This window comes from Polistes fuscatus, unplaced genomic scaffold (genome assembly GCF_010416935.1).
Source record: "Polistes fuscatus isolate 324 unplaced genomic scaffold, CU_Pfus_HIC Scaffold6, whole genome shotgun sequence".
Lineage (NCBI taxonomy): Eukaryota > Metazoa > Arthropoda > Insecta > Hymenoptera > Vespidae > Polistes > Polistes fuscatus.
Window position 1 is genome coordinate 988,159 of NW_025113140.1, and position 27,996 is coordinate 1,016,154.

A 27,996-nucleotide genomic window follows, 5' to 3' on the forward strand; every position below is an offset into this window, starting at 1 on the left:
TGCTTTAGAACTTATTGAACGTTCAGTGCAATTGATTGCTTCACTTTACTTCACTTCGTTTCGTTCGTTCGTTCGTTAGTTAGTTAGTTCGTTAGTTCGTTAGTTCGTGCATCGTAATAAAATATATCGTAGTTTAACTAAAAAGTATCGTGTTACGACGACGACGACAACGACGACGAGTGATTTTTGTAATATTATAAAGCGGTAAGATAAACAGAAGAATCACGGAAAGGATCAGAGATTTTCTCGGCGAGCCGGAACTTGGTAAGTAATATTACATTATTTATTTATTTATTTATTTAATTTTTTCAACACAATCGATTTTATTATTTCTCATTGATCGTGAATAAAAATTAACATCGAACGGGGAACGTTTTCGTTAATATTATTTGTTGATAAGTGATAATTGACAAATGCGTCTATATTCGAAAAACAAGTGAACATTTTTAAGCATATTGTGTATCGAAAATAAACTAAATGCTCGGGCAGTGAATCTAATAGATTCCAAATAAATTAATGCGATTTTACGTAAAGTATAATTCTTTATAACGTGTTGATAATAAAGTGAAAACCAAATGAAAATATATCGTACGAAACAATACTAACGCGATTTGAATAATTCGATTTCAACATCGTACCGTGAATTAATTAAATAATCGAATATATATATATACACGAAATCAAAATTGTTACTTATACTTTTGTCGGAGAAAAAATCATGATCGTTTTAAATTCGTAGGTGAAGTTCCGTTGGTGAGATTCGATGATCATCGAGAAAACATCATGAACGGAGCAACGACCGTTGGTACTTCAGGAGATTTGCAACATCAGCAACAGCAATCGCAAAACGAAACGGGTTCGGAACATCCTCGAAGTCCTGCCAGTCCGCTCAGTATCCGTCACGGTGAGTGTTACTTTTCCTTTTTATATTTTTTGAGAGAGAAAGAGAGAGAGAGAAAGAGAGACAGACAACAAAAAAGGAATATTAAAAAGAAAGAAGAGGAGGAGGAGGAGAAGAATACGCGTAAATCCGCTAGAAACGAAATTTCTGCCTGGTAGACGTCGAGACACGAAATGGGCTTAAAAACTACGAGACTAACTGAGTTTACAGCAACCGTGGGATAAAAAAAAAAAAAAAAAGTAACACCTATCTCTTTCTCTCTTGAGCACGCGTCACATTTGTATTTAATTAATTAAACGAGAGAGAAGAAAAATCGCGCGTTGTCCCGTCGTCACCGTAGTAAATTCCAGGTTGACTAGATCCACTGGAAATAACTTTTAGAGAACTATGAAAATGTTGATATCACATCAGGTATCCTTTATAATCGGATTCCCTATCGAATAGATCAGACTCCAGTCAATCGGTGTGAGAGAGTAAAGATAGACAGACACTAGAATATATTTCTCGTGTGTTCGATAAAATCAATCTGCGAGCGATCACGCTCGTATGCTGTCACACGTAACACATTCAGAACGTACACACGACACACGGCTAGTACCACGATTATTCCTTTGATTCGATGCTTTCGAAAGCTCTCATAATGTCGTTATCAGTTAAATCCAATGCGTATGTGTGTAGATATTGCACACGCATCGAATACGCTAATATACGAATCGTTTCTCACACAACCAACGTTGTCTATACGTTTACCAATATCTACCTATATATATGTGTGTATGTGTATATACAATAGAATACGGGGAACATCGTTAGGCCATTAGAGTAATGAAATTTCGTTATGGTCCTGGCGGAATGCACGACACGATGCGGAACCTCGTCGAACGTGCGGGGTTAAACGAGAAAGAAGAAAGTGTCTTCTCTCGACGTCTCGAAGCTTCACAATTGAAATCTACGATGAAGGTGATGGGGAGAAATAGAGAGAGAGAGGAAGAGAATGCACGAATAGGTAGCACTAATATATAGAGAACGGATGCATATATATATATGTATATGTTGAGAATGAGAGAGAGAAAGATAGGCGACAGCAGGGGCGTCAAATTTCATTAGCATATCAATGCTGGCGGATGGCGAGGCGCCACCTGCGTCCCCCGTATTACGGGATCATCGTTGGATACTTCGAACGATAGGGGGATAACAGGGGGGAACGGGGTGAAGAGAAGGAGGATGGGTAGGAGGCAGGGGGGCAAGGGGATTGGCAAACGGTACACTGTATATTTCGAGGGACGCTCCGATGGTTTTCACTCTGAGAAACTCATAGAATATTTTCATGGTTAAACTCGTCGAAGGATGGTCGAAAGGGTAACTCTTCGAAAAAGAAGAGGAAAAGGTGTATTAGAAGGAAGGAAGGAAGGAACCCTTCGGGTTCGAACGAACCTTTTTATCGGTCCTAGGGTACCATTTTTTCCGAGATTAATATGGTACCTTTTTTTAATTTGGTATATAGGTAAGTAAGTATGTAATTCATTCGTAAGTGAGTAATGCTAATGGGGAATGTATAGGAAAAAGGGTGACTGGTAATTTTCTTCTTCTTTTTTTTCCTCTCTCTATCTTTCTCTCTCTCTCTCGTCGAAAACGTTTCCAACCCCCCTATGGCATTTAACGAGCAATCCAAACGAGCTTTCGATTCGACAAATACGATTTCTATGATAGACTCCCCCCTCGGCCCCTCCCCAACCCCACCCCGCGCGCGCCCGTGACTAATAGACTCGTGTGAAAAATCGTATTTAATTTTGAACTATTTTATACTTTTGCAGTTTTATCGTATCCCCTGATTTGTTGCGTTAGCAGCTATATTACAAATGTCGTTTTGTTTTGTCTTTTTTTGTTTTTCAATTTCTTTATTAATTAAATGTCTTGAATTTGATGAAAGTTTATCTTCGGTTTTCCCCTTCTCCTATTCTCGAACAATTTCTCTACGGATAAAGTATTTATTTTTCGTCGTAAAGAAAAAGAAAAAGATAAATGGTATAAATATTTATGGCAAATAAATCTCTTTACTTTCTGAGCTTTTTCAAAACTCATTTCTCGATGTAAATACTGTTTGCCTCTGCGATCCCTGAATGTAATCCTTAAAAAGGGGAATCGAAGACGAAAAACGGTGTCATCTCCCAAAGGGAAAGAAAAACAAGAAACACGGACTACTTCTTCTTCTTCTACTTCTTCTTCTTCTTCTTCTTCTTCTTTTTCTAACAGAAAAGAGATTCTCTTCTGTTGTGTAATTTTTCGAGGACTTTAATTCCCGATCATAATATCTCATCGTAATAACTTTGGAAACAAAAGCAAGCAGCAAAGGGGGGACCCGCAAACTCTAATCAACGTTTACGTTCAAGAAAACGATTTTAAATAACTTCGAATATTCTTTTTTTTAATCATAGACGAGACTTTTATATACGAGAAATACAAAATTTATACACTCGGTATAATAATTTGTTAAGGGTAGGATAGGGTAGGATAGAAAGGGGAGGAAGAGTTCCGATAAAAAAGAAAATATTCGTTTAATTTGTCTTTTCATAATATTCCCTTTTTTTCTTTTTTAAGATATTTTAATCGAATTTTTTAAGATCCTTGTAACCGTTCAATGAAATATGTAATAAATATATCGGGGGTGTGTATCGGGTATCAGGATCGGCATATCGTAGTCATCAAAACATGTCCGTAAATTCTACGTGCCGATCCATAACGTTATCGTATTAAGCTTGCGAATAAAATGCAATTATTTTATATACGCGATAGTCCTGTTTACGAACAACCACCCTGTGTTTCGTGAGAATCAATCAAGGGTGGAAAGCATCCATAGAAGCTGTGAAAGGTAGGGGGGGGTATGGTGTGGGGTGGGGTGGGGTTAGAAGTGTGAGGGGAAGAGGTCAGGCCAGTTTCTCTTTCACGTTCTTGTAGTTAGGGGTGGGGGTGGGGAAAGGAAGAGGGTCGCTTTGATATCGGAACACGCGAAAGAGATTTCTAGGATTAGTTTGGTATACCGAACGGTACGAGGATCGATCAAATCGAAGGAAAATCGTTCGAGACTTAGGTTAGGCTAACAGGGAGGGGGGAGGGGGAGGGGGAGGGGGAGGGGGAGGGGGAGGAGAGAATCATCTCATCCCTGATCGTAAATCCTTTCGTCTCTCGTGGTCTTCGATAATCGATTCAGCGATTTCAAGAGGAAATATTATAATTGAAAATAAAATAAAGAAAACAAAAACAAAAAAAACACACAAGTTTCAAGACATTATTTATCTGGACGATAAGTAGGTAGTTATAATATCGCATATATCGTATCATATTTTTTCTTGCTCTTTAATTGCATGATTAAATGTTATTTGTGAAAAGAAACGATTGCGATAAGAAGAAGAAGAAGAAGAAGAAAAAGAAGAGGAAAAAAAAACAAATCAAATTTTGTATTTATATCTCGAATACAATAAAAAAAAGCCGAGAACATGCTGCGTCAACATTTCCTTCCTATTTTCATTTCTCTTCTTTTTTTTTTCTTCTTCTTTCGTTAAATCATCATCATCATCATCATCATCTTCATCATATTCGTTAAGACAATTGTACAAAGTCTGAATATATCGAAAGTAAAATAAATAAATAATACGTGAACGTTGGTTTTAATAAAAGATAGGAGGATAATATAATACGCGTTCGAGGCAAAAAAACCAATATTTCTTATTGAAATCAAACAAATATGTTTGTATCGTTTAAACGAAACACGAACAAATGATTTCAATCTAATCTGTATAACGTACGATCGTTTGTTTAACAGATTCAGGTGAGAGTAGTGTGATATCTCCTGGATTACCGGAACGGTATAGTCCATTAGGAGCGACAGGATCTACATCCAGTCACGATCCTTACGCCTCGAGACCAGTACAAGAATGTCCTGTGCCACTTTGCAGAGGAATGCCGACGGATTTTCCTTTAGCGAGATCACCGTATCTTACCGCACTCGGTAACGGACATCCGCACCTTTTGAGTCAAGTTCAACAACAACATCAACAACAACAGCAACAGCAACAACAGCAACAACAGCAGCAACAACAACAGCAACAACAGCAGCAACAACAATCGCAACACAGTAGCAAGACACCCAGAAGTCTTGGTCTAATATGCGTTGTCTGCGGTGATACCAGTTCTGGCAAACATTATGGAATACTTGCGTGCAATGGTTGCAGCGGATTCTTCAAAAGAAGCGTCAGACGTAAACTGATATACAGGTTAGTTGTTCGTGAGTTTTTAATGAATATTTATCCAAAGATAAATTTAACAAAAACAATCCATTATAATATACGGTTACAAAATCAAATTCAAAGACAATAAAAAGCGCACCCTAATATTGATTTCAATTTCGACGAAAGATTTGTTTTTCGAACAAATTGTTAAAACGACCACGCGGTTTCATTGGATTCAATTCGAAAAAGATGCGAGAGATATAAACGTCATCTGCTCGATAAAGTTTACACTTTATTTAATAGAAACACATTTTGTATCTGATATAAAATGAAAACATATATAGATTGAAGAGAAGAGAAGAGAAGATATCATTTTGAGTATTAGGATCAAGCGGTAAAGTGGAAGTCGGTTATAGTCGTCGGTTGGCGCCATGTGGCCTCGAGTCGAGTGGGCTCATCGTAATACCGGGCAACAATGCAGAACGGCATAATGTTCCATTGAGCTCGACCAACACGAGGGCCTATCCTATCCTATCCTGTCCTAGCTAACCCGTGTGTATACGCGCGATCAAGCCAGGTTCCAAAGCTCCGCGGGCCGTTCGAGGAACTATTAGCATCCCTTGGGAACGGCGATCCATCTCCATCGAATCCCTCTCAACTCAGAATCGGTGCTGTGTCTGGCTACGTTCACGATCCTCTTTACGCTGGTACCCTACATCCACTGTTACTTACCCCCACCCCCGACTCTTTTCCTCGTCCTTCAGCTTAACCAGGAGTGTCATATCCTGGCCAAGGATACTCGATATATAAACTATTAACTCTCAACCCTCCTCCCATCCTCTCTTCTTCTTTCTCTCTACCCCTCCTCCCCCTAGCCATCGTTTCGTTTTTCTTTATCATTCGCATTAAGCAAAGGCTTTTACAGATGTACAGACGAATCGATCTTAATATAAATAAATAAAGAATTGATTTAAAGAGAGAATCCCCCACCCTTCCCTCCCTCCCCCAACCCGCGAATCGAAAAACGTATCGGTAAAATATTGCGAATTCACGATAATAATAACAATGTACACGCGGCTTTAAATAACATATGTCAGAACGTTCACCGATAAGAAAAGAAAAATTCGACTTCAGACGATCATAACCTTTGCCAAGTGTTTTAGCCGAAATACCGCTGTACAAATAATAATTTATCGTATTGCACCGATCGAATCGTAAAGCAAACATTTCGATCATCGAACACACACACGCACACAGGGGAATAAAACAACGCGTTCTTCTTTAAACGGTCATAAGGAAAACAATTACGTTTGAATAACTCTGACACCTGTTCCAATAAAACAACAATACATCGAAGCCGGCCGGTCTTTCGACGAGTTCGAGAGAAAGCTATGATGATCACCGTATAAAGAGAGAGAGAGAGAGAGAGAGAAGCAAGCCGGTCGTCGATCCCTCGTTATTCTTCTTCTTCTTCTTCTTGAACAAGTACGTTTTAATCGATCCTTTTTGAGGTCATCGTAACGCCGTTCACCTTTTTTTTTTTTTATTATTCTCTCCCAGTATCCGTTCCTGTCAGATGGTCGTAACGCGGTAAAGACCGAAGAGCCTTCGCACAGATAACCAATTACTCGGTAAGGGGAAAAGTGCCAGGGGTTCCCTAGCTCCGGTGAGAGTACGAGAAAGAGAAAGATAGATAGATAGAGAGAAAATGAGAGAAAGAGAGAGAGAGAGATAGAGTTAGAGTTAGAGTTAGAGTTAGAGTTGCGACAGATGCGTCCCGACGTCGCGCCAACCAGCCAGCCAGCCAGCCAGTCAGACAGCCACGATCGACGGATTAACCGTAAACCTCGACACTAGGTTGACCGGCCGATCCTATCAATTGGCGAATAAAATTAAATCGGGTATACTCGATATCCCGATAAGGATTCGAAATCTTTTAACTCGTTAACGACACAGATCACCCCTTTTTACGTGACCTATCTCGATTAGAAGTAAAAGAAGAAGAAAAATCAAAAGAAAAGGAATAAACTTCTTTGCTATTCGTCAGGGTTATTGATGATGATTTTGTTCCTGAAGCTCAAATCTTTCTCTCTTACTTTCTCTCTCTCTCTCTCTTTCTCGGGAGAGAAAAAGAATGACCGTCGGAGCACGTGCAAAGAGGAGATTCCGCTCGATCGAAGAAGTACGAGAGAAAGAAAGAAAGGAAGATAGAGAGGGTCGTTGTTGAAGAAGAGTCGGGTAAATAAATGCGTGATGTGGTTCTGAAGGGTGAATGGATAGGAAGAGGAGTCCGTTTTCTATCTCCCTCTCTCTCTCTCTTTCTCTCTTGGGTGTCCCCCATCATGCTACTGTACCCAGTAACAACTACTACACTACCACTACTACTACTACTACTAACAGAGTGTGTCCTCTCGCGAGGATGTATGAGAGAGTTCGCGCGTGTGTTCGAAACTCCGACGGGGTGTGAACGCAAATCAATTTGTGCGACGCCACCCGCTGGCACGGCACGGCACGGCACGGCACGCAGCCACCCTTCTAGCTTTGGATCCGTTCTTCTTGTCGCGTTCCAACCGCTGCCTCGGGTCAGGATGGTTTGGTCGACCGACCAACCGACCAACCGACCAACCGGATATCTCTCTAACTCCCTCCTCCTCCCCCTCCCCTCCTCCTCCTACTCCTTTTCCGTTCCTCTTTCCTTTAGCCCGATTCTCATTTCCTTCTGACTGACGTCACTTAAAATCGTCCTAACAACTACGGATAAATTGATCAAGCAAGAACCCCCGGACCACCAACCCCCACCCCACCCCACCCCGCCTCGACCCTCCCGTTTTACTCCGCTGGTATCCTTTTGAACTTTCTTTTCCTTTTTTTGTTTTCTCGAGAACGAGGACAAATTATCCATCCTTGTTCTGTCCGTCTTCCGTGTTAGAATCTTAATATTCAGATAGATGATCAGGATTCGATGATAAACTCGATTGGACGGTTTCTTTTTTTTTTTTTTTTTGTTGCGATTGAGGAAAAGGAAAGAATAAAGGAAAAACGACGTGGGTCCCTTTTCTGGAGAGGAGAGGAAAGAGGATAGGATAGCTCGCGAAGAAGGAAGTGCACCGGGCACGCCACCGCGGGATTGGACGAGATTAAGAGGGATAAGAAGAAGGTACGTGACCCCCGAGGGTGGTCGTCGGCTCTTTACGTTACTACGCTCCAAGGGATAACCGGGTTAGCTCAACAATGAAAGTAATCGAATTTAACGCCATCTCCCGTGAGTGTACAGCCTGGATTTTCGACGAACATAGGCCCCGGTGGTAGTTTATCGTCTTGCTCTTTGTAAATAGTTAACAACCATCACTTTTTTTTCCGTACAAAATCCTGACGACTTTAAGATCGTCATCTTCATCTTCATCTTCATCTTCTTCGGATAGAATAATTTTTTCCAATCCAATTTGAAAATGTATTTTTTGTCTTTATCTGTCACAGATGTCAGGCTGGAACAGGAAGATGCGTCGTGGACAAGGCGCACAGGAATCAATGCCAAGCGTGTCGTTTGAAAAAATGTATGCAGATGGGAATGAACAAGGACGGTTAGTTGAACAAAAATATGTAACCTTTTTTTTGTTTCAAGTTAATCCAATTAAATTTAACAATATCGAGAAATCGAGAACACTCCGATCAATATCACGATCGATTTCATTTGGAAACGAAGTCGCGTTAGTCAAGATAGAAAGATAGAAAGTCGATCGGTTCGAGATGTGGGAGAAACCGAAACGACGACGAGGATACCTTTGGATAATCCGTTCTCGAATCAATCAGAGTGGTAGACGTCCCCTGTGTATCGCGATCAGGAAATTCGATGGTGGAGAGAGAGGAAAGGGCCCTTTATGTTCGCGACATAAATAACTGGATGAGAACGGAGAGAGGAACGCGCGTTTCGCGAGATAGAAAGAGAAAGGTAACACCACCACCACCACCATCACCGATGGGAAACTCCTGTTAGGATAGTAAAAGATGAGAATAGACGATGGAATGAGAGGAAAAGCAGTTGGAAGGGACATAAGGAGGAAGGGGAGGAGGAGGGGGGGCACGCCGATGGTTCTAGAATCGTTCGATTCAACTCTTAATGCCTCTCGACGAGACACAGCAGCACCTGCTTCTCCTCTCTTTCCTCTTTCTCCTTTTTTTCTCCCCCCCCACCCCCTCCTCAAACCCTCCTTCCATTCTATAGTTTTTTCCTTCTTTTTCCCCCTAGTCAGCGTGCAACCTCGTTTCGCCGTTATCGCTAACTTTCTTATTGCCGAACTTGACGTCGGCATCCTCCTCCTCCTCCTCCTCCTCGTCGTCTTCGTCGTCGTAAGATAAAATTAGATCGAATCGAGACGCACAAGTTTGTCTTATAACGTCGAAATCTCGTCGTCGTTTCTTATAAGTGAAAGACGTGAAACGAACGATTGGAAAATTCGCGAGCAGGTTAATCTCTTAGATCTAGTATCGCGAATATACCTCGAGATACCAGTGTATAAAACTTTTATGTTCCTCCTAATTAAAAAGGGGTTAGAATTTTGTATTTAAAAAATAATCGTAAGATAAAACAATTATTTTCTATCTCGTATCGCGAAAATAAAGATAACGCGAATAACAGTGTTTGTATAATAATTTGTCTTAAAATATATATACATTATCATCGAATTTTGAAATCGCGCATAATCGGATCCTGAAATTTCTAATAAATTCTCAAAGGGTTATAGTTATAAGAAAGACTCGAGATGAGAGAATGAACTACGAGAGTCTCGTCTAAATCCAAAGCAAAAGAGGATATAGTTTAGCATTTAGTTGCGAAAGCAATCGGTTCCTTGCGGTTAACCACAACTACCAGGATAACAACCACACAGTGTCTACCAGAGATAGAACGTTGAAAGCAACTCTCCGTAGCCATCGTAAACACTACACGGTCGTTAACGATGGTCGCGTGGCTTTCGAACGGCTCGAAGGGTTAATTGGAGGAAATAAACGTATGCAAGCCCCGAGCAGCGGTGTGTTAGTTCGTGCGATGTGCACGCGGAAATCTGAATCCTTCGATTTTCGTCCTACAGTCAACCCAACCCAGCCCAGCCCAACTCAACCCAACCCAGCCAGGCAGGCAGCCACCCGCTACGATTCCCATCCATTTGCAATTATTATACTTCTATCCTACGTGGAAGCGAGAGAAACGCCAAAAAAAAAAAAAGAAAAAAAAGAAAAAGGAGAGAAAGAAATGCCGTAGGGTAAAGGGCGTCGAGCAGCGTTTATCTTTTCGAATGGTGGAGGAGTATAACGTTGGTTGAGAGGAAAAAAGATGAGAGTCACAACGGACAGAGAAAAGGGAATGGGAATGAGAGAATGAAGGACGACGAGGAAAAGGCTCAGTTAGAGACAAGAGGGACCCTATTAAGCCGCTCAGCAGGCAGGCATGCAGGCAGGCAGGCAGGCAGGCAGCAACGCGACGAAAGTAAAGCGAGCCGACACGCTTTTTTATTATTACGAAATTACTGCACAACAACCGTGTGCCACGGTTAAAAAGGATGCTCTCTTCTGCCCACCTTTCCCACCCCCCCTCTTCCCCGCCCCACCCCTTTTCACTCATTCTCTCCTCAGCCTAGAGAAAAATGCTTCTACTCGAGCGTTACGCGCCACTGAGTGCCCTTATCGTGGCTCCATTAAAAGCTTTAATGCTGTTGCTCATGTTTCATGAGAAATACTCGTTTTTCTTTTTCTTTTCGCAAATCTTTTTTTAGCCAAACCTTTTCCTTCGCGTTTCGACTCTCTCTCTGTCTCTCTCTGCGCGTCCCTTTTTTTACTTTTTTCTTCTTTTTTTCAGGGATTCTTCGTTCGTTCGTTCGGTCAGTCAGTCAATCTCAGTTGATCATCTTTTTTACGTCGTTTTAGCGAAGTTTCGTTCTAGTAGTTTAGCCCCTTCCTTAGTTCCTTTCGATGCTCGTTAAATTTTTACACCAACAGAAGCCGCGTATTTTCTCTTATCCTTTTCGATCGTGTCGGGGCACTTTCTCTTTCTCTTTCTATTCGACTAACTAACGGGGATGACATCATCGTTTTCGTGACGATCGGATGCCCACGAAGATCAAAGCCCGCCTCATTTGAATATATTCGCGAAACTAAAAGAGAGAGAGAGAGAGAGAGAGAGAGTGAGCGGCGTTTAAAACGACGCGAAGGCAAGTAATTTGGCCGCACGAGGTGTCGCGTGTCATCCTCCGGGGATTCGTTCTTCTGTGAGAAGAACACTATAACACTGCCATAATCACTACCATCATCTCGTTCATTTCTTTGCCTAGACATCGCATTTCTCCAATGAATTTCATGTTTTTAAAACCCGAAACAACCGATCTCCTGTCCTCACTGTTTCCTTTAATTTTCATTTTGAAAATTTAAATGGCTGATTTTGCGAATGATTATGTTGATTATGACACGATTAACCCATTGACATAAACGTATACATAGTTGATAATTTATATTAAAATAATCTCGTTAATGAGTTTCGCGTCGATCGGGAAAACAAACTTTGTTTCTTTTCTCTTTTTTTTTGTCGTCTTCTATCGAAAAATAATCATTTTATTGCAAAGTTGCAAGGTTTGATGCATTTCTTATTGACAAAATTGTTGCAAAGGTAAAAGTAAATCATCCCGGTCGATTGAGTGGAATACGAGAAGGAAAAAAAAAGCAACGTCCGCATCGTCGACGTATTAATTATAAACAATTACGTAAGAACCATTCGATAAATACGATAATAATATTTATTCGTGAAGTATTATTAACCCTTTCCATAGAGAACCGTGTTGTAACTTTCAATTCGCGTAGAAATAAATTCGCGTTATATTTTTTCATCGACAATTTTCTAATACATTTCATAATCTTTATTTATGAAAAAAACCAATGAAACACGCAATTTTTCCTACCGATCATCAATTAAATCTCGAAATATGATAATAAATTTAGTATCATCGAAAAGTACGATCTCATTCGATTAATTTATCTCGATTTCTCTATTATATTTAGATAACAATAATAATAATAATATTTATTTATATAAATCAAATTATAATTTCCAAAATCAATCGTCAAAATTAGACAAAAATTAGATCCCCGATAAAGTTATCTAATTCTTACCGTTACGTTCCTTATTCCGTATCTATAAATGTGATTTCACCGTTAAGAAAAATAAAATAGAGAAAAAAGAATAATAATAGAAATAATAGAGAGGAGAGAGTAAGTTTCTCTTAAGAGTAATATCGGGATGATGGAGAAAATGTGTACGAATCGATCGTCGATGAGAATTCTATCTAGCATCGTTCGTTCTTTCGTTCGTACGTTCCGTAGAATGGGAGTTACCTAACAGCGAACATACCCAGGCAAACAATAACTCGGGCTGATTTCTGCGCGTCCGTTAAACTCCTCGTGCTTGTCAAACGCACGATGTTCGCATGACATAACCGTGAGTTACGTGAATTTGACGAGACGCGAACGAGAGATAGAAGTGAGGGATAGATATATAGGAAGAGAGAGAGAGAGAGAGAGAGAGAGATTGAGGCTGGGGGGACAGGGGGAAGGAGGGGTTGGTCGTAGAAGGCGGAACGCGTTTGTTCCCTGATTAATCTGCCGAGAACCATCGAAGCGAAATCATCGTAATATTTCAATTACCTCTGACAACGAAATCGCCACCCACCGTGCATCAAAATCAAAGTCAATGTCTGAATTGACGAAATAAAAAGAAAATATAAAGAGACGCCGAGAGATAATAGGATGCGGATAGAATAAAAGATAATATAGATAATATTTTGTATATTTCAGCGGTTCAGAATGAAAGACAGCCTAGAAATACTGCGACTATCAGACCGGAAGCACTCGTTGAAATGGACCAAGAACGAGCACTTCGCGAGGCAGCAGTTGCAGTTGGTGTGTTCGGGTAAGTCATTCTTTTTTTCCTGTTTTTTTTCTTTTTTTTTAGAAAAAAACCACATCTAATATTCTATTTGTAATCTTTACCGTTTCTATACGATTTCTCGAGGAAGAGAAGTAACACACACACACAGATATATACATATACATACATACATACATACATACATACATGGGAAAGCTTAACAGAGTATCTAACAGCGTTTATTACCGTGACGCAAACGAGGTCTTCTTCCTTCTCTCGTTTAAAGGCTTCGAGAACGCGTAAAAGCGAGGACACGAAGGTGATCGATAATCGACGATACATCGAATGAAAGAGAGAGAGAGAGAGAGTGAGAGAGAGAGAGGAAGAAAGAGGAGGCACACACCGGACGACGTTGCTGGAACGTTTGATCTTGTGCTGCGCAACGACTTACCTTTCACCATTCACGTTGCGAACAAGATCGCTCGCGACACGCCACGCCGAGCGTGATCTATCATGAAAAATTACCTTTGACCGTTAGCCCGTGCATAGGTAACGTTTTTCAAGTAACCGACGACCCAGGCCGGAAGTAATGGAAAATCCATAGAGTGCCAAGGGGTGAACGTTAAAAGCGATAAACGACGACGACGACGATGACGACGATGACGATGACGATGACGACGATGACGACGGTGTTCCCGATCGGCTAACACTTTCTCTCTCTCTCTCTCTTTCTTTCTTTTCTTCTTTTCTTTAAATAAGTATAAATGTTAATGAGTGTTACCTCGCATTGGAAAAATCCATAAACGATTATCTATATTTCATGTACAATCACAGAAGCTTTTTTAAGAAAAAAAAACGTGTGCTAATATAAACGATCTCTTAATCTTAAAGTTTGTTTCTTTTTCTTCTTCTTCTTCTTATTATTATTATCCTTCTTCTTCTTCTTCTTCTTCTTCTTCTAAAGTGTTTGCTATATAAATATTTTTATATAAATTCTTTTTTATTTCCGATCACATCAACCGATCGGAAAGTTTCCTTCGACTTCGCCGTTAACGAAACGAAAGAATATATTTTTTGCCCTTTCCACGGAAGACATGTTACGTTTATCGCCAGCATCTAAACGACCATGCACCAAACCTTTCAACGATGAACCCACCACCAACACGTCAGGATTATCACCGATATTTGTTTCCACTCTTACGGGTGTTAACGGTAAAGGTTGTTGTTGCTGTTGTTGTTTCCTTCTTACGTCTCCCTCCGATTTGACGAGCTTTTTCTTATCGAATCTGTTTAAAATCAAAGACACGATAAAATTAATGTGTGTGTAGGTTTTCGTTTTTCTTTGAACAAAATTTAGAACAGATAGAAACAAACCTAGAAGATTCAACGATCATTTCTTTATCTTTCTCGATCGTTTCTTCCTCTCGTTCTTTTTCTTCTTCTTCTTCCCGTTCATCGTCCTCGATATCAACGACGTATCCACGTCCTAAATTCTCAGATTTGGTTTTTCTAACGATAGAATCGATAAATCGACGTTTGACATCTTTGCCAATCGTAAGATTTTCTTCCAAATGTTTCCTATCCAATCTCGAATTTCTGGTCAAACTTTCCAACAATTCGACCAATCTATCGAAAGAAGCGCAAATGTCGTTCAACGAGCGTTGACTGACCAATAGGAAACCGTCAGTTTCTCGATCCTTTTCTCGCAAAATATTTTCCAAATCTGCCAAATCCGTGCTCATGGCTCTCAATTTGGTCTCGGCGATCTCCCGTTTAGCTTTTTCCCGTGCCACCAAAATATCTTGACGTTTGTTTTCCTCCAATAAATGATCGTGAGTGGTTCTCGCTAACATGAGTTCTCTCGTCATCATTATAATCTGTTCCCTATCCTCGTTTTTCTTTTCCAATTTATTTCCCGAAGAAAATTTAACGTTGGATTCGCTCGTTTCCAAAGAATTCGTCGTCGTCATTTCAACGGTAGTTGGTTTTATTCGAGATTGTAAATCCAAATGCAACGAAGGTTTAACTAATCGTCCTTGAACTTTATTTAATTCGCTCGGTTGCGTATTATCCTTCCGCGTTTTCATCGTCGAAGGCGTTAAAACTTTCGTTTTCTTACCACCGATCGAATTATTTTCGCGTATTCGATTAGTTTTCTTCTCGTAAGCTCCGTTGATCTCGTTCTCCTTGTTGTTGTTACCCTTGTTAGATTTTATCCTTTGAAAATTCATGGAAGATAATTTGCAATCCTTGCGAGATGAATTCGACCAATCGTAATCTCCGTGTCGTTCTTTACCATCCAACCGTTGTAAAATCATTTCTATCAGATTATCGTTCATATTAGAATTCTGTCGTACATCGAGAACGGTCAAAGAAGAATTTTGTTCCAATAGTTCGAGTAGATCGTTGCCTATTTGATCGGTTAAACCGCAATGCCGAAGATCGAGAGCTTTCAACCAGAGACTATCTCTGATAACTTCGATCATCTTCAATACGACGGAATCACCCAATCGAGGATTATCGCTTAGAGTCAATCGTCGCAGACCGGGCATAGCTTCGATATTTGGTTGACGATATCTCAGAGATTGTTTCCAAGTTTCATGATATAACGATAACTCTTGCCTTGATAAGGTACTGGCTAGAACCGTGCCGCATCTTACGTTGAATTTTAATTCGAATTAATACATAATATCATCGGGTAAGGCTAATCAATTCGTGGGGAAACATAGAAACGAATGTAATAATAATAATAATAATAATAATAATAACAGTTCAATATAAGCCCGATAAAGAATTGAAAACCCGAAACGACATTTATAAAAAGAAAGATATTACATATATGCATATATATATAAACTAACGTAATCAATTGAATCGACCTACGCGGATGAGATAGATGATGGTCTCAAGTCTTGTCTAACCTGGACGTAAGATCGCAATCGCTGAAATTCAACGATCTGATCGTCCGTACGTCGGTTATTGCACGACAGACCAGTTCGCAGCCAGCATCACCGATGTAACAACGCTGAAAGGAAAGATGTTCGAGGGTTTCCGTGCCAGCCAAACCGACGCACAAGACAGCCAAACAGTCCGTCGGAAAGGGTATACCCTCTAGCTCCAGATGAGTCAAACTCAACGAGTTCCTAACGCATTGTCCGATACTATGGGAGAGCCATTCCAAAAGACATTGAGTTAATACCCCAGGACCCTTTTTCGATCGATTTTTCTCTTCCAAATTTATCCTCCCATCACCATTTTCCGATGGTTTCCGATATTGATATCGACTACGTATGCTGATCGATCTACATAAAAGAAAATCAAAATCCAAAAGAACAGGATTTAATTATTGATCTACCCGTGTTGTTTATTCGTTCTTCGTTTAAACGCGATTAAAGTAAAATGGATAAAAACCTTAAGCTACTACGATCGAGCGACAAAGAATTAAGTATCGGTCTCCAATCTTCCATTTTAATGCGATCGGTTGTAAAATCCAAGCTGTAGGGTAAAGTCACGCAGATAATCGGTAATGGTCTCAGGTGATACCTCTTACAAAGTTCCATGTAACACGCGGTGAAATTTTTCCCAGTTGGTATCGTAGTATCTTTCGTATTTACAATCGTTGAAGAAATTTCATTCTTTTTGCGTTTACGACGCGATGCAGTTTCTCCTCTTGTTGACCGCGGCGACGATGCCAATAACGTTCCGCTCATTTCAACCATTTCCTTTTTTTTTTCTTTCTTTCTTTCTTTCTTTTTCTTCTAACAGATTATTTTAACGACACACGAGTACAATCGTCGTTTTCTATAAATTTATAATTGAGTATCCAAAATATCTTCGGTTATCCTAAAAATCGTTCGATATTCGTAATGAAATTATTCTCTTTATCATTATCTCGCGTTTGTTTAATTAATGATCAATGATTATTTTTTAAATAAGAAATCGATCGTGGGGTTAACTTTTCTGTCAACGGACATTAAATAAATATTATCTACAAATTGTCGATGCTATTAAGTTTTCAATATTTATATCATTTATACGAAAAAGAAAAGATCAATTTAACGAATAGCGAAATAATAATTACACGAAATAAATGCGACGAAACGATAATAATCCTATCGTATTATCGTGAGATATAAATGATAACGTAATAATAATAATATTCGAATAAAATGTATTCCAAATTAAAGAAATAATTCACTAACCTCGGTTTTGAATTATCGAGAGACTTCAACCGTGCACCACCCTTTCACCGATCCGACGGTCAACAACGTCATCCGTATCATAAGCTTCGAAGTTAGTCCAACGAAGAATCTGAACGTGAACGTGTTTGTGTGAAATAAAATAAATAACAAATTAAAAGGGAACAAAAAAAGAGGAATATATGGTTCGCAATTAAATAAGACCAAAGGGGGAATAGAAAATGAAAGAAACGAAAGGAAAAAAAAAAGAAAAGCTCGCGAATTCTGTGCTGTTCTCGAGCTTGACGACCCACCACCATCACCACCACCACCGAGACGAAATAATAATGATGATGATGATGACGATGATGATGGGGAAGATCTGACGTACGGTGTCGGACCACCACCACCACCACCACACAGTACGCAAACAAAATTCGTTACAATTTTTTTGTAACAACGTGAAACTGTCGAGATTGTCCCCCCCCCCTCGATTCCTTCTTCCCCAACTTTTAATCGAGTGAAAAAATACGAAGAAAAGAGAAAAATTTCTCAAGCAATAGCAACGAATGAAAATATAAATCGCGTTCGGTTTGTTTTTTTTGTCTGTTGTAGACCACCGGTGTCTCTGGCAATGGCGAGATACACGACACCCTTACCGTTACCCTCGATCGCACCCACGACGAATTCAACCACCACTGCTACTCCTCCCAGACAGGAAACCGAAGATGGTAAGCCTTTGAGAACGCACGATCAAAACTTTTCTAATTGTTATATAAAACTAAAGTATTATCCTATAAATCGGATAGATGAAGCAAAAGTTCGCGCGTTTATTTTTCGTGTTGTTTCGGATAGGACAATTTGTTGAAGTCAATAAAATAAATTTGTATGTGTGTCGTGCGAGTGGAATATTAATTAAAAAAAGAAAAAAAAAAAAAAGCACAAAGCGCGCGAACTGTTGATTCAAGTTAATAGATCGGTTAGGAAATGTTGAAATTAATGAAATTTGGGCAATAATTGGGCTATAGGTAACGCGTCAGAGGACAGCATAGACGTGACGAACGAGGAACCATTGACACCTCAGAGAAGTGGATGCACGCAACTTCCACCAGTCATACCATCCCTTTATTCACCTGCCAGTGCCGAGACTGTCTACGAGACGAGCGCGAGATTACTCTTCATGGCTGTTAAATGGGCGAAGAATCTTCCTTCGTTCGCGAGTTTACCCTTCAGAGATCAGGTACAGGACTATTTAGTACAGCCGTGATCAAAAATTTCAAATGCAAGATCAAATAAAAGATATGGGATAATACAAAGTGGATTTACTTGACTTGTCACAACGCTTGTCTCTCGTGCAATCACGCGATTCGTTCAGGTGATCCTACTGGAGGAGGCCTGGTCGGAACTGTTCTTACTAAATGCAGTCCAGTGGTGTCTACCTCTCGAATCCTCGCCTCTATTCAGTGCACCAGAATTGACGGCGTTGACACTTTCGCCCCATCAGCATCCACATTCGGGTCTTCATCTGCAAAACAGCACCGGTAAACCGAGCCAAGTTGCTGCCGATGTCAGACACCTTCACGATACTTTGCAAAGGTACAAGGCTGTCATGGTAGACCCTGCGGAATTTGCATGCATGAAGGCCATCGTACTTTTTCGACCAGGTAACCTAAACGCCGATAATAATCATTTTACATCGTTGTTTTATTACATTATTTTCAACGAATGATATAATTTATCAAAAAAAAAGTTGTATCACTTACGAAAACGAAATGTTGCAACAGAGTTCGAATGTTAAGTTTCCAAATGAATCGTTTGTTTTCTTTTTTCTTCTCTATCTTATTGTAGAAACGCGCGGATTGAAGGATTCTAGTCAAATTGAAAATCTTCAAGACCAGGCACAGGTGATGTTAGGTCAACACGCGAGAGCCCAACAGCCAGGAAGTCCGGCACGTTTTGGGAGGTTGTTGTTGCTTCTACCGTTACTCAGAGCCGTACCTGCAGCAAGAGTAGAATTAATATATTTTCACAGAACCATTGGTAATACGCCGATGGAGAAAGTGCTTTGCGATATGTACAAGAATTAAAATAACCCTAAACATCGAACGTTTTTAAAACGTTAGATAAACTAAAAGTATCCAACAACTGTCTCGCTTTCTTTTACAAAGAAAACAAAGTTACGGAAACAAAACTAAGGAAGGAAAGGAAGGAAGGAAGGAAGGAAGGAAATGGCCTAAAAAAAGAAAGAAGGGCAAGAATTCGATGAGAATTCGTAATAAGAAAGAAACTTATGGCAGCACCTTGCTTGCTTGTGTTGAAATTACGAAAGAGAAACGGCATCTAAAAAGAAGAAGAAGAAGAAAGGAAAAAATAGTGTGTAAATGGAATATATACAAGAAGAAAAGAAATCTAGAAGAAGTGTTATTGTGATTATCACAATATGAGTGTGTATAAAAATACGTGTATTTATTTATTATAGAAAATGTTTATCGAACCATAGGTTCGATTTGTCGAATGGGATTATCATTTACGAGGAGAGATCATTCACGCATTCTCATACACCTCATACAGGCAGACACCCATAAAACATATACGCACATATATCACGTATATTGTTGTCTCCTACGGTAAGGATAAAGAGAAATAAAGAAGACACAGTGATCTGAAATTTTGTCTTCTCGTTAAAGAGAGTTCATAAGTTTTTTTAATTCTAATCTCTTGAATTTTTTTTTTCTTTTTTAAACGATAATCATTTGTTTATATTCGTCTTCTAACAAGAGACACGAAAAAAACGAGGGAAGATTCACGAGGCTTCCAACAGAAGCACGACTTACATATTACACATTCAAATACTTAACATACCTCGCTACGAATGTCCAAAAATAGATATATAGTAGTTAAAAAACTTCGATGATGTAAAGATTTAAGGAAAAAAAAAAAAACGAAAAAAAAAACGAAAAAAAATAGAATAATATGAAACAGACGTATGTTCAGCCGTGCTTCAATTCTTTATACTTCGTGTTGTGATACTGTTCATTGTAAAAGTGTACGTAAACTCGATCGATGCATAACGATGTAACGGTGATAACGTCTCATTACTTGTAATAAAAAGGAAACGCGATGAAAACAAATCCTAATAATAAATTTTTCATTATTTCATAAGACACGTTTTGTCACGACTGATGAGATTGGAAATATATGGAAAATGTGGGTAAGTACTGGATCAATTTTCTTACAAAATAAAATTACATATGTGAATAGTTGTCTAAAAGAAATGAACTCGTTTATATAGGATCGTTATTACATGGTGTCCCGTACCTGGCAATTTTGCAAACATATTTTTCTCGAAAGCACACACGCACACACACACGCAAAAGCTTTATACGAATAAATTTTATTCTACATTTTCATTACGTCCTGCTCGTTTGTACAATCAATTACAGGACACCATATATATATATAAAAAGAATACGTCAAAATTGGTAATGAATATTTTTCCTCGAATTAGAGATACAATAATAAAAAAACAAAAAAAAAGAAATTAATACGCGAAATATTGTAATTGAAAGAAAAATTCAATAATATTACATTAACGTGATTAGGATGTAACGAAGTGGTGAAATAAATATGAAAGCAAGAGATTTGTTTGATATATCCAATAGTATAAGCCGTATAATAATCGGTCGACGATCGACAAATTCTGATTAAATCGATGGAATTATATTACGAGGGTTATATATTTCTATTGGAATTTACCGCGATTGTGTTTTTCTCTTATGCGAGTACGAAGGGTGAGAGTTCGAAAGGGAGGAAAAAAAAAATCCGAAAGGGAACACCCGTAAGGGAACTCGAAAGCAAACCAAGACGTCGCGAAGGTTGTGTGGTGACTCGCGCGTGATTACGCCCCCACATAAACGTTGCCTTTCGTTGCATAAAAGTACATATTTATTTATCACCGTGTAATCCCTGACTTCCCCCTTGACGGGGGTGGGTTTGCCACATGGCAGTTTGACGATCCCCGCTGGAATTACCCTTCGCTCGCTTATAAATTACGTCTGGCTTGAGCGAGGTTTAAGGGCCTGCTTAAGTTGTCAAAGCAGTCGGGGAGTTAAACACCCTGACGCGGGGGTGTGAGCAACCGTGCTTAATGTTTTTTATATTTGAGATCAGGAACCGCCGTCCGTAAAGGTTTTCTTCTGTCGGAACACTTTTAAATATGCTACTCGATTTTTATTATATTATTTTTTTTTTCTCTTCGATTTTTATTTATATATATATATTTCTCTTTTCGTCGATTGATAATAAATAATTTACGCGAATTGTATAATAATTATCTACGCGTATTTATTACGCGATAATTCTGTTTGTCTACGTATACATCGAATCGTTGAAATATATTCGTACTCTCGTTCGTTTCCCCCCCCCCACCTCTCCTCCCCACTGTAAAATTGAAATAATTTATATTTCCTTGTAATACAACAAAGCTTTCAAAATTCTTTTACGTTGAAACCTATTTTTAAAATTATTCAACTTTCAAATTGATAAATATAAATGTTCGTTGCAGAACGTACATTTTATTGTTAGAGAGAAAACTAATTTCGTTGAAAATAAATACAAAATTAATAATAATTGTAAATATATTGATTGTTTTTAAATTAACAGTTAAAACGATACAAGAATATTACTCTGACAGACTTATCAAATATATGTAAAATATAAATATATATACATATTACTTATTTGTTAAATGTAAAATATTTTTCAATTTCAATTAGAAAAAAAATGAATTTCGTAATTTTTCCCTACCGAAAAAAAAAAAAAAGAAAAGAAAAGAAAAAAGGGGGAAACGAACCTTTCGCTTCCGCGTTTGACCGTACTACGGTATAATACATACTATATATATATCGGCATGCCGATAACCGACGCAACGAGGAACGAATTTCGATGAGAGGAAACGGGAGGGTAGTAGTAGTGGTGGTGGTGTAAGATGAAAGGGGTTTTCCGAGGGTAACTGGGACGGAAGGGCGCGTTGCTAGTATTGACTCGAGAGGAGCTTTCTGGTGCATGGGCGGAGTTTTCGACCTATCCCTGTCTTTCTCGCTCCTTTTAAACTACGGCGGCGTCGGTGGTGGCGGTTGCCCTCTCAAATGGAAGTGGGGATGATGCTCGTTGCTGCACGAAGGGGGAGAGGGGGGAAGGAAGGAAGGAAGGGGCTCCTGCTGCTACTGCTGCTGCTGCTGCTGCTTTTCCACGCAACCCTCCGTCCCTCCCGCTTCTTTACTCGCGACAAGCGACAAAACTTCCACCGAACCACCGGTGATCCAGCAATGGCGGTAGGACTTGTTGTATTTCGCTTTCGAGGTAAACCCCCCCCCCAAACCCATTCCCTTTCTACCTTTTCGATCTTCATCCCTACCTCTACCTCTACGAACGATTTCCCCCCTCCTCTTCCCTCTTGCTGGTGCTGCTGCTTTGAGGGACGAGCTAGAAAGAGATAGAATGAGATCCAAGTAGTGGCTAGGGGGAGGCCAGAGGAAAGGTAGGTAAAGAGAAATAAAAGAGACGGAGCTAACTCTCACTGAGGGCAACTCTTCGATGGTCGGGACAGAAAAGGGAGGAGTATAGAAGTATAAGTAGAAGAGAACGCGAACGATGAAGAAAGAAAAAGCTACAGAGAGAGAGGGAAAAAGAGAGTGAGAGAGAGAGAGAGTAAAGGGAAAAGGTGGGAGACTATATCGCTCGGAAGCAGTAGCCTCCATTTATTTTATTACATTATCATACCAACTAGGCGCTCGATAAGTGGGACTTTAAAGCGAAGGTTCTCAAATCGTTTTTCTTACGGAGGTACGATTCTAAATGCATGACTCGTGTTTTTTTGCCAAATAACGTCATCTCTCTCTCTCTCTCCTCAACTTATTCAATTTATTTTTGATTCTTTCTTATTTATTCTATTTTTTTTTTAAATTGTATTAAATATAATATTAATATATAATAAATAATATATAATAAATAATTAATATATAATTGTATAATAATAAGATTTGTTCGCGAAAAGATATTTGTCTTGGTTAATTTTGAAAGAGGGTGTTGCGACGGGAAAGGAAGACACATCGAAATACGAAACGCGAGTAGATATCGGTGATATTCGAATGGAATATTAATAATATCGAGAGCACTCTGGGAGGGGTACGGAGGGAGGAAGAGAGAGAAAGAGAGAGAGATGGAATTCATCGAAAATCCCTTTTGGCAAACGCACTGATAAACAAGGAAATCCGATTCCCAAAACAAAAAGCATAGGCGACGTGTGTCCGTGCAACCGTCGACCGGTACCACCACCATTGATTATCAACTTAAATTTAAATGAAATTAAATACAAGAGGAGTGTAGTACGTTTATATCGAGCTGTTTTACAATTTCGTTGGTATTAACTATTTTGGTTGGGCCACGGTACCTTAATTCAATTGGAAATAAATATGAAATAGGAGAGACGCGCGCGATTAATTGAACCAACCCAGCCAATGATATTGGATATTATTTTATTGAAATAGAACTGCCGATGTAAATTGTCGATCGAATAATCTCTACATCTTTCTCTTTTTTCCCTCTCTTTTTTTTTTTTAATTATTCTCGTGTTAATCTCAAAACTTTTCGGCCCATACCCCCCCCTCCTCCCCCCCACTCCCCTGTACACATTTTCTACAATTTCTTTTTCTCTCGAATTAAATTGTAAACAATTTATTTTATTAACCATCTGAAACGAATTGGTATATAAAAATACGTACGAAATTTCTTCTTCCTTCGTTTTCTTCGGAACGGTTAAGTATTGGGTCTTACTACTGACACGGTGCATGGATCCCCTTCAACTGTATAAAATTGAACGAAAATTGATATCCTGTCAACTTGACTCACCTTTTTTTAAGTTAAAAAATATTGACAAACATAAACGTTAGGAGATTTATATTTTATATATTAAAATTGTTTATATTATAAAAAGAAGTCGTAAAATATAAACGCATGAGTTTTTATATAAACGTTTATCTCAATAAATTTTGATACAGTTAACGGTTAAAGTTCTTTTCACGATAGAGTATAGGGATCAGATTGAAGAAAATCCTTGGAAATTTTTCATTCGACTCGACCTTTTCCACGATCTACGAAATACGACCGTTTGAATGACGTCCAAAAGAAAAGAAAAGAAAAGAATATATCAAGACTTTCTGGTCACGTATAACCTAAGGATTATTCGAGATCTCGCTTTCGAAATCGAATGGAGCCTACTTCATTTCCCAACTGGTATGTACATAATCATTTTTATTTTCTCAATCGAAACAAATCTAATATCTGTAATTTTGATTTCATATTAATATTGAAACCAATGTTTTAATAACATGATTTTCTCTTCTTCTTCTTCTTCTTTTCAATTTATTCGTATTTAACGTTTCTAAAAAGTAAACAGACGTTTAAATAAAATAAAAAAATATCTATCTATAAATATAGATTTGTTTAACGTATTCATCAGTACGAATAATGATAGGAATGTTGTTTTTCTTTATATTAAAATTAATGATACTCGTTATAATATTTTTCAAAAGACGCATGAAAAAATTAGTGAAAGGATGAAGAGAAGAGATATCGGAGAAAAAGTTTCTAACTTGGAGTAGAAAATAAAGCTACGATGGTCAGGAGAAGCTATTGGGCTACCTTTATCCCCTTACTTTTCCTCGCTTGTTGCCTCTCATTCTCCCTCTTCCCAAAAATCAATAACTACGCTGACGGTCACCGTGTGATAGACATTATATATATATATAACGTAACTATCAAATAATTATACCAAGATTATCAATCGAGAGTACAAAAATAACATTTTCTAAAAATATTATTATTATAATTTTAAGTATACTCTTCTCTTCGTGTTAGAAAACGTGTATACATTTTCTATATACATATATATATATAGATATTTGTTTGATTATTTTATATGTTATTTTATCGAGCATACGATAATAACGTAATTAATTGAATAAAATTATTCACACGCGAAATATATAATGATATAATTATCTTTATGATTAAAGAAATGTTATATGATTTTACAAAAGTATTATTTGGTATATTGGCTATATTTTCCAATTATATATGAAGTATCTTAATTATATTATCTACGAATGAATTTTGTTTTTTTTTTCAAGAAACCCAATCACGGAAACGTATACTTCCGCGGGAGGAACTCAATTCCGAGTTAAACAAGGAGCATCTTTACATAATTTACCGTTGCGTAAAATCCAACGTCAAAGGGACTAGCGCTTTTTAAGGGTCCTGTTCCTTCTTAAAGGTTTCGATATATGCCTCGACTTTCAAAGAGAAAATTGCTTCGACGCGAAAAGGGGGAGCATCCCTTGCAATGATTTTCCTTCGAGGAGTTTTATCCTTAAGAAAATCTGTAAACATCTTAGACGTGAATTTTCATTATCAAGGTATTAGAAATATCTCTCTATTATTTATACATTTAAAATAATTATCAAGTAATTGTCAATTATTATATAGGATAAATTATTTAATCTATTATTTGATTATCTTTTTTTAAATTGATCTCTTCAATGTGTATCTTTTTAAATATTTTATATATATAAATATTTTTATAATTAATAATTATTTGTGTGAAATATATTTAAATACATATATATCATAGTTTTTTAGAAACATAGGACTGAAATAACGCATACACACTAAAATGCAACTTTGTTAACTTTTATCACTTATATGACGCGTTTCCAAGTATAAATAAATATTCCTATTTTGAACTATTGAACCTACTCCCGCTCTATGTAATATCATTTCCAATACACCTTGCATACAATACATATGTATATATATATGAACGAACACATACCGTAATATAATAAAATAAATCTTCGTTGAGGTGCTGCCATCTAACAGAACTTTTTATGAGTAACGATTATCGACTGCGAATCAGCATCTACTAAAAAACTCTGTCGATAAAGAAAATTCAAATATCTACAATTTACCTAATCTTATTTTTGTTTATAAATATTTGAAGACAAATATTTTTAAACAAGTGTTTTTTTATTTCAGAAATATATAAACTTAGTGAAATATAATTTAGGTGTAAATTTGTGATAAACGAATACTTATATCAATATATTATTATTAATTAAAATTAATTTTAAAGACTTCGTCTTTAAAAATTTTGGTCTCAAGGCAGTATTAAAGATTATAGAAAATGTAATAAAAATATAGTTATTTTGTAAAGAGCATTATCGTACATGCTATGCTGACATTGCACATCGAAAACCAAGATTTCCAGCAGATGTGTCAGGTGTATTTTGACTACGTGCAGCGCATCTGTATCGATAACAATAGCTTTTATGACATAAGTATGATCCACCTTTTTTTACTTTGTCTGAACCACTCGGTGGTCCTTTCTAAAATATTTAGCATTAGAAAACGTTTATTTAAAAAATAAGTTAAGTACAGATCAAGTTTATTTGATTGGAATTATTACTTACAGGATTTGTTTGTTGATCACTCGAATGCTTTGTGAACCACCAGTCCGATGTCCATTCCCAAACGTTACCAACCATATTATGTAAACCATATGAATTTGGTAGAAATTCTGTAATTGGAGCAGTACCGATGAATCCATCCTCCTTCGTATTATTGTATGGAAATTCTCCCTGCCAAATATTTGCTCTAGAAAAAAAGGTAAATATTAAATATTCTTCCCTGCATGTAACTAATTTATATATTATTTTTGTATTAATGTAGTTTTATACCTGAACTGTTCTTTGGGAGTTAATTTATTTCCCCATGGAAATAATTTGTCCGATAATCCTCCTCTACATGCGACTTCCCATTCCGCTTCTGTTGGTAATCTTTTATCTAACCAATTGCAATATGCGAATGCATCGTTCCAAGAAACATGTATAACTGGATGATCCATTCTGTCTGAATAATAGTAAGTAAAATATTTTAATCATAAATGATAAAAATTGTATTATTACGTAGTAAGATTCTAAATATAAAAAAGCAACTATAATTTTTATTTCTACCATATCATTAGCAGCTAGATAAACTTACGCTTTATATTTGATTGAGGACCTTCAGGATGTTGCCACGTAGCTCCCTTCACATGTAGCCACCATGGTGCTTGCGCAACTGCCTGTTTTATTTCTTTCTTAACATTTTCTTCTAAAAGACCTTCGAATACAAAGGAATCTCCAAATTGTTCCGCTTCTGTTTTATATCCAGTTAATTTAACAAATTCAGAGAAATCTTTATTGCTAACTTCAAATTGATCTATGTAGAAACTATTCAAGACAACTTCTCTTTTTGGTCCTTCGCCATCGGCTACAAAAATTGGATTGTTGGTTCCTATTGAAAATGTACCACCTGTTACTTTAGCCATATTTTCAATGTTTGGTTTTTCTTTATTATCCTTTTTCTTCACTTTCTGAATATTGTTCATCGAACATTGTTCTTCTCCATTCTTAGTATAATGTGACTGTCTGTTAATTTGGCTTCCGCAGTGATTATTTTCTTCGGTAGAAAGATCAATTATAAACAATAAAAATAATACGACCCATAGCTGGGCATGCCAAAAATTCGACATATTCAATATCGTAAATGAACAAATTCTGATTTAACTTTGAAAAGCATACAGAATAAGAGTAGTTGCATATTTGCTTTTAAAGATAATTTAATTCGAACATCTGTGTCAAGAAAATTTTTATGTCAATTGTCACTTTAAATGATTTAATGCCA

General features: G+C 37.8%; 3 protein-coding genes across 6 annotated transcripts; 1 reads left to right on the forward strand and 2 right to left on the reverse strand.

Moving 5' to 3' along the window:
- The first annotated feature begins 11 nt into the window (after window positions 1–11).
- On the forward strand, window positions 12–20,345 carry LOC122523617 (photoreceptor-specific nuclear receptor-like). Of its 2 annotated transcripts, none has more exons than XM_043645487.1 (9): window positions 12–264; window positions 740–904; window positions 4,722–5,172; window positions 8,605–8,708; window positions 12,964–13,078; window positions 17,830–17,945; window positions 18,243–18,454; window positions 18,590–18,878; window positions 19,063–20,345. In XM_043645487.1, the coding sequence occupies exons 2-9, from the start codon at window positions 784–786 to the stop codon at window positions 19,299–19,301; spliced, it is 1,647 nt and encodes a 548-aa protein (XP_043501422.1). In that variant the 5' UTR covers window positions 12–264; window positions 740–783; the 3' UTR covers window positions 19,302–20,345. The 2 variants fall into 2 exon arrangements, with proteins under 2 accessions (XP_043501422.1, XP_043501423.1); XM_043645488.1 differs by lacking the exon at window positions 12–264 and having other exon boundaries at window positions 827–904; window positions 4,722–4,727; window positions 4,855–5,172.
- Window positions 13,808–18,708, reverse strand: LOC122523616 (centrosomal protein of 78 kDa-like). Of its 2 annotated transcripts, XM_043645485.1 has the most exons (6): window positions 18,541–18,708; window positions 17,239–17,347; window positions 16,448–16,879; window positions 15,958–16,338; window positions 14,411–15,691; window positions 13,808–14,322 (listed from the first exon to the last, which is right to left on the reverse strand). In XM_043645485.1, exons 3-6 carry the CDS (start codon window positions 16,753–16,755, stop codon window positions 14,052–14,054), a joined length of 2,241 nt encoding a protein of 746 aa, XP_043501420.1. In that variant the 5' UTR covers window positions 16,756–16,879; window positions 17,239–17,347; window positions 18,541–18,708; the 3' UTR covers window positions 13,808–14,051. The 2 variants fall into 2 exon arrangements, with proteins under 2 accessions (XP_043501420.1, XP_043501419.1); XM_043645484.1 differs by lacking the exon at window positions 18,541–18,708 and having other exon boundaries at window positions 17,239–17,447.
- LOC122523618 (formylglycine-generating enzyme) lies at window positions 19,128–27,992 on the reverse strand. Of its 2 annotated transcripts, none has more exons than XM_043645490.1 (4): window positions 27,313–27,992; window positions 27,009–27,180; window positions 26,742–26,925; window positions 19,128–19,212 (listed from the first exon to the last, which is right to left on the reverse strand). In XM_043645490.1, the coding sequence occupies exons 1-4, from the start codon at window positions 27,842–27,844 to the stop codon at window positions 19,201–19,203; spliced, it is 900 nt and encodes a 299-aa protein (XP_043501425.1). In that variant the 5' UTR covers window positions 27,845–27,992; the 3' UTR covers window positions 19,128–19,200. The 2 variants fall into 2 exon arrangements, with proteins under 2 accessions (XP_043501425.1, XP_043501424.1); XM_043645489.1 differs by lacking the exon at window positions 19,128–19,212 and adding an exon at window positions 25,942–26,657.
- Between the last annotated feature and the right edge of the window lie 4 nt (window positions 27,993–27,996).

Excerpts from the sequence above, each read along its gene's own strand:
- LOC122523617 (XM_043645487.1), top strand. The coding sequence starts at position 784 with ATGAACGGAGCAACGACCGTTGGTACTTCAGGAGATTTGCAACATCAG. Across the intron at positions 8,709-12,963 it reads GATGGGAATGAACAAGGACG|CGGTTCAGAATGAAAGACAG; the intron begins GTTAGTTGAACA and ends TGTATATTTCAG. Across the intron at positions 13,079-17,829 it reads GTTGCAGTTGGTGTGTTCGG|ACCACCGGTGTCTCTGGCAA; the intron begins GTAAGTCATTCT and ends TGTCTGTTGTAG.
- LOC122523616 (XM_043645485.1), bottom strand. The coding sequence starts at position 16,755 with ATGGTTGAAATGAGCGGAACGTTATTGGCATCGTCGCCGCGGTCAACA. Across the intron at positions 16,339-16,447 it reads CTCGATCGTAGTAGCTTAAG|ATCGATCAGCATACGTAGTC; the intron begins GTTTTTATCCAT and ends TCTTTTATGTAG. Across the intron at positions 15,692-15,957 it reads GATTGCGATCTTACGTCCAG|ATGCGGCACGGTTCTAGCCA; the intron begins GTTAGACAAGAC and ends ATTCAACGTAAG.
- LOC122523618 (XM_043645489.1), bottom strand. The coding sequence starts at position 27,844 with ATGTCGAATTTTTGGCATGCCCAGCTATGGGTCGTATTATTTTTATTG. Across the intron at positions 27,181-27,312 it reads TCCTCAATCAAATATAAAGC|ACAGAATGGATCATCCAGTT; the intron begins GTAAGTTTATCT and ends ACTATTATTCAG. Across the intron at positions 26,926-27,008 it reads ACTCCCAAAGAACAGTTCAG|AGCAAATATTTGGCAGGGAG; the intron begins GTATAAAACTAC and ends CTTTTTTTCTAG.